The 6,000-nt window shown below is 50.2% G+C and overlaps 1 protein-coding gene across 2 annotated transcripts in view; it reads left to right on the top strand.

The window, feature by feature from the left end:
- The window catches only part of TDRD9 (tudor domain containing 9), a 502,525-nt gene that overhangs the window by 276,019 nt on the left and 220,506 nt on the right, over window positions 1-6,000 (top strand). For both annotated transcript variants that reach the window (XM_075330093.1, XM_075330094.1), the window contains 4 exons: window positions 2,522-2,684; window positions 2,773-2,836; window positions 2,934-2,997; window positions 3,110-3,154. In XM_075330093.1, the coding sequence (XP_075186208.1) occupies window positions 2,522-2,684; window positions 2,773-2,836; window positions 2,934-2,997; window positions 3,110-3,154 (336 nt within the window). The remainder of the gene's footprint in view (window positions 1-2,521; window positions 2,685-2,772; window positions 2,837-2,933; window positions 2,998-3,109; window positions 3,155-6,000) is intronic.

The raw sequence follows: 6,000 nt of genomic DNA, 5'->3' as shown, positions 1-6,000 counted from the left end.
GCGCAGTTTCATCTGCGTCCACTTCAATGGGACATTCTCCGCAAATGGGACAGGAGGTCGACGTCCCTAGACAGGAACGTCTCCCTTTCACGGGCAGCCAAAACCTCTCTTCAGTGGTGGCTTCTTCCCACTTCTTTGTCGAAGGGAAAATCCTTCCTGCCCCCAACCTGGGCTGTGGTCACGACGGACGCGAGTCTGTCAGGGTGGGGAGCGGTCTTCCTCCACCACAGGGCTCAGGGAACCTGGACTCAGCCAGAGTCCTCCCTTCAGATCAATGTTCTGGAGATAAGGGCAGTGTATCTAGCCCTAAAGGCGTTCCAGCGGTGGCTGGAGGGCAGGCAGATCCGAATACAGTCGGACAACGCCACGGCGGTTGCGTACATCAACCACCAGGGCGGCACACGCAGTCGTCAAGCCTTCCAAGAAGTTCGGCGGATTCTTCTTTGGGCGGAAGCCACAGCCTCCACCATCTCCGCAGTTCACATCCCGGGCGTAGAAAACTGGGAAGCAGACTTTCTCAGTCGCCAGGGCATGGACGCAGGGGAATGGTCTCTTCACCCGGACGTGTTTCAAGAGATCTGTTGCCGCTGGGGAACGCCGGACGTCGACCTAATGGCGTCTCGGCACAACAACAAAGTCCCGGCATTCATGGCACGGTCTCAAGATCAGAGCTCTGGCGGCAGACGCATTAGTTCAGGATTGGTCGCAGTTTCGACTGCCTTATGTATTTCCTCCTCTGGCACTGCTGCCCAGAGTGTTACGCAAGATCAGGTCCGACTGCCGCCGCGCCATCCTCGTCGCTCCAGACTGGCCGAGTAGGTCGTGGTACCCGGATCTGTGGCACCTCACGGTGGGTCAACCGTGGGCACTCCCAGACCGACCAGACTTGCTGTCTCAAGGGCCATTTTTCCATCTGAATTCTGCGGCCCTCAACCTGACTGTGTGGCCATTGAGTCCTGGCTCCTAGCGTCCTCAGGGTTATCTCAGTCACATCACTTCGGAGAGTGTCTGAGCTTGCAGCGCTGTCATGCAAAGCCCCCTTCCTGGTGTTTCACCAGGATAAGGTGGTTCTGCGTCCGGTCCCGGAATTTCTCCCTAAGGTGGTATCCCCTTTTCATCTCAATCAGGATATCTCCTTACCTTCTTTTTGCCCTCATCCAGTTCACCAATGTGAAAAGGATTTGCACTTGTTAGATCTCGTGAGAGCACTCAGGCTCTACATTTCTCGCACGGCGCCCCTGCGCCGTTCTGATGCGCTCTTTGTCCTTGTCGCTGGCCAGCGTAAGGGGTCGCAGGCTGCCAAGTCAACCTTGGCTCGGTGGATCAAGGAACCGATTCTTGAAGCCTACCGTTCGTCTGGGCTTCCGATTCCTGCAGGGCTGAAAGCCCATTCTACCAGAGCCGTAGGTGCGTCCTGGGCATTGCGGCACCAGGCTACGGCTCAGCAGGTGTGTCAGGCGGCTACCTGGTCTAGTCTGCACACTTTCACGAAACACTATCAGGTGCATACCTATGCTTCAGCAGACGCCAGTCTAGGTAGGCGAGTCCTTCAGGCGGCGGTTGCCCACCTGTAAGAAGGGGCCGTTTTTCGGCTCTTTTTAATCGAGGTATTCTTTTACCCACCCAGGGACTGCTTTTGGACGTCCCAATTGTCTGGGTCTCCCAATGGAGCGACAAAGAAGAAGGGAATTTTGTTTACTTACCGTAAATTCCTTTTCTTCTAGCGCCTATTGGGAGACCCAGCACCCGCCCCTGTTCCCTTCGGGCTGTTGTTCTTTTGTGTACACATGTTGTTCATGTTGAATTGTTCTTTTGGTTCATGGTCTTCAGTTCTCCGAACATCCTTCGGATTGAATTTACCCTAGACCAATTTATAAGTTTCCTCCTTCCTGCTTTGGCACCAAAACTGATGGGCCCGTGATGCACGGGGGGGTGTATAGGCAGAGGGGAGGGGTTACACTTTTTAAAGTGTAATATTTTGTGTGGCCTCCGGAGGCAGAAGCTATACACCCAATTGTCTGGGTCTCCCAATAGGAGCTAGAAGAAAAGGAATTTATGGTAAGTAAACAAAATTCCCTTCTTTAACAGTAATAACTTTTTTTTTTTTTTTTTCTTTCCTCCTTCAAATTTGGGGTGCGTCTTATAATTCAATGTGTCTTTATAAAAAGAAAAATACAATATATAGAGAGAGAGATAGATAGAGATGCGTGAATGGAGTCCCAGGACCGGTCAGTAATTTGTGACCCCCGTTGTGAAGCCCTGAAAACCGCCTCTTACCTGACAGCAGCTGCGGCTGTTCTTTTGCTTAGCCGGCTGGGCGTGACGTCGTGCCAGGCTTACAACTTTTTTTTTTTTTTTTTAAAGATCCGCAGGTAAGCCGGTTCACTTGGGAGCGTCTGGCAACCACAGATTAGTCCCTTGAATCGACTTCCATTATGTCGAATAGTTGACATGTTTTTACTATATGCTCCTGATAGAAGCAAGATCTGACTGCTGATGTGTTTATATGTTTGATCCACAGGTTGGCGCTCTTGCGGTGAGTGGTAAAGAGGAGGAGAACCCGTATGACGGAGAGCTGACGTTCTTGGGCCGAGCCCTCGCACAATTACCTGTTGACTTGCAGCTGGGAAAGCTCATAGTCCTCGGCCACGTGTTTGGATGTCTGGATGAGTGTCTGATTATAGGTAGCAGCTGCAGATTAGATGTAATGTTGCATTTTTCGGTTTTATTTCTCATACTAACCTCGTCCTTTGCCTTTCCTCCATCTCACAGCTGCAGCCCTGTCACTCAGGAATTTTTTTGCGATGCCATTCAGGCAGCACTTGGATGGATATAGGTAAATATCCCATAGTAATATAGTGTTGTCATTATTTTTTTTTTCTTTATCATTTTGGATGTAACTAATGTTAACCTCAATGTCACTTGATGGACAGGAGCAAACTAAGTTACGCCGGGCACAGCAGAAGCGACTGCATCGCACTCGTAGATGCCTTCAGGGTAAATTTCTAGTGTCTGTATAATTTTAGCTAATTTGTCAGAGATTTGTGGAATATACTTATTTCTATTTATAAATTTTTTTTTTTCTTTTTTTTTTTTTTTCCCTCTGCAGTACTGGCAAGAGTGCAAGGAGAGAGGTGATCTGAGGCTCCCCAAGGTATGCAACATCGAACCTGTATTCACTTACCCCAAAAAATGTCATACCCAAAGTACCAATAGAGAAATCAAGTATTTTACGAACAGTTAGAGATTTTCCAATTTATTTTTTTTAATCCTTCACAACCTTTGATGTGTATTTACGTCAAAGGTCATGTCTATGCCTTTGATGCGGGCTCGCACGCTGAGCCTACATCAGTCATCCTGTGCCTCTAACAGCCGCAGGTGGATCATACAATTGGAAGGTTTTGTTTTTTTACCACTTAAAATAAAACTCTACATGTTTGATTCTGCGTACTGACCCTGAGAATCATATTACCAGACTAATTTTTTTATTTTATTTATTTATTTATTTATTTATTTATTCATTCATTCATTCATTCATTCATTCATTCATTCATTCATTCATTCATTCATTCATTCATGCATGCATTGATTTATTCAATATAATTTATTTATTTATTTTTTTTATAAATTTCACTGCAATTCAAATGTTTTTGCCCTGTTTACTAGGACACTATACAATTCAATGAATGGTTTAATTCAAAAACTACAACTTGTCCCGCAAAAAAAAGCCCAGATATGGCAATGTTGATAGTAAAATAAAAAAAAACATTTCTTCGGCGCTCCATTGGGAGACCCAGACGATTGGGTGTATAGCTACTGCCTCCGGAGGCCACACAAAGCACTACACTAAAAAGTGCAAGGCCCCTCCCCTTCTGGCTATACACCCCCCGTGGGATCACGGTCTGCTCAGTTTTATGCTTTGTGCGAAGGAGGTCAGACATCCACGCATAGCTCCACTGTTTAGTCAGCAGTAGCTGCTGACTATGTCGGATGGAAGAAAAGAGGGCCCATACTAGGGCCCCCAGCATGCTCCCTTCTCACCCCACTTTTGTCGGCGGTGTTTGTTAAGGTTGAGGTACCCATTGCGGGTACGGAGGCTGGAGCCCACATGCTGTTTTCCTTCCCCATCCCCCTGAAGGGCTCTGGTGAAGTGGGATCTTACCGGCCTCCAGACTCTGAGGCCGGGCTCCATCCACAGACCCGGAGATCCTGCTGGATACGGAGCTAGGGTGCCGTCAGGGACAAGGCCCTGCAACATTCAGGTACTCTGTGTCCCCGGGCAGACAGGCACAGACACACTCCAGCGTTGCTGGGTGTTCTAGTGCGCCGGGGACAGTAGCGCTGCGCGCTTGGGGTTATACTCACTGCAGCTTTGCTGAGTGAGTTTATGTGTGGGGAACTACCGCGCCGGCCGCCATGGTGACTGCGGCGCGGCTGAGACTTGTGGTGCGCCGGGGACTTCGCGCCGACCGTGCTTTTACGACGGCAGCGCTTGTAAATCTAGTCCCCGGCTTCTGCGGCCTAGTTACGCTTCGTTCCCGCCCCCAGCCCTGTCAGTCAGGGAAGGGGAGAGACGCTGTACAATAGTCAGCGCCGAGGGCTGGAGTCTTATTTACATACTCCAGCCCTCTCACTGGGCACAGTGGGACGCCAGTTCCCGCTCTTTGTCTGCAGCACGCCCACGGCCCGCCCCTCTTCACAGGACGCCGGCAGCCATTCCTGCACGCAGTCTGAGCTGGAGAACGGACATAGCCCTGGGAGACCCAGACAAGGGATTCTGGCGACCACACACCCGCTGTTAAGCGGGCGGTAAGCAGCAACTAGGTGCTGACCCCACTAGTGCCACAGTGTAGTTTTTGTGTACTTTTGTCTGTACCTATATATTGCACTGTACGGTCGCTTCTTGGCTTATACCCCTATATTGCTCTGAGGAGACAACAGCATGTCATCCGCAAAAAGCAAGGGTGCCAAGGCACAGGCTTTATATGCTGCCTGTACCGCATGTGGGGCTGATCTACCGGCAGGTTCACCTGACCCCCATTGTGTGCAATGTTCGGTCCCTGTGCCACTTCGTCAGCCGGAGTCTATGCTAGTAGTGGCCCAGGCTGAGACGCCTGTGAACCCTGCCCCGGTGACGGGGACAGAATTTGCAGTTTTTGCTGATAAGATGTCTGTGACTATGACAAAAATTCTAGAAACCTTGCAGTCCAGGCCGGTCACTCAGACCATGGGCACTGCTGATTCAATGTTTCCCGGTCCCCCTCAGTTGGAACTAATCCGTGCTCCAAGGGGGTCCCAGACATCACAGGCTGAAGGCTCTGACTCGGACGACAGTCCCAGGCAGCCTAAGCGAGCTCGCTGGGAGAGACCCTCGGCGTCATCACGCTGGTCAGGGTCTCAGCGAGAGGATTCTCTGTATGATGAGACAGAACTAGGTGATCAGGAGTCCAATCCTGAGACTGCTCTCAACCTGGATACCCCTGATGGTGACGCCATGGTGAATGATCTTATAGCGGCCATCAATAGACTGCTGGATATTTCTCCTCCAGCGGAGGAGGCAGCAGCACAGCAGGAGAAATTCCATTTTGGGTATCCCAAACGTAAATTGAGCTCTTTTCTGGACCACGCGGACTTCAGAGAAGCAGTCCAGAAACACCATGCTTATCCAGATAAGCGTTTCTCCAAACGTCTTAAGGATACACGTTATCCCTTTCCCCCTGACGTGGTCAAACGCTGGACCCAGTGTCCAAAGGTGAACCCCCCAATCTCCAGGCTTGCGGCTAGATCCATAGTTGCAGTGGAAGATGGGGCTTCACTTAAAGATGCCAATGACAGACAGATGGACCTTTGGTTGAAATCTGTCTATGAAGCTATCGGCGCGTCGTTTGCTCCAGCATTCGCAGCCGTGTGGGCACTCCAAGCTATTTCAGCTGGTCTGGCGCAGGTGGACTCTGTCATACGTCCATCAGTGCCGCAGGTGGCGTCCTTGACTTCGCAAAT

The sequence above is a fragment of the Anomaloglossus baeobatrachus genome, chromosome 12 (genome assembly GCF_048569485.1).
Source record: "Anomaloglossus baeobatrachus isolate aAnoBae1 chromosome 12, aAnoBae1.hap1, whole genome shotgun sequence".
Classification (NCBI taxonomy): Eukaryota; Metazoa; Chordata; class Amphibia; order Anura; family Aromobatidae; genus Anomaloglossus; species Anomaloglossus baeobatrachus.
This window is presented reverse-complemented; position numbering and strand designations above follow the sequence as displayed.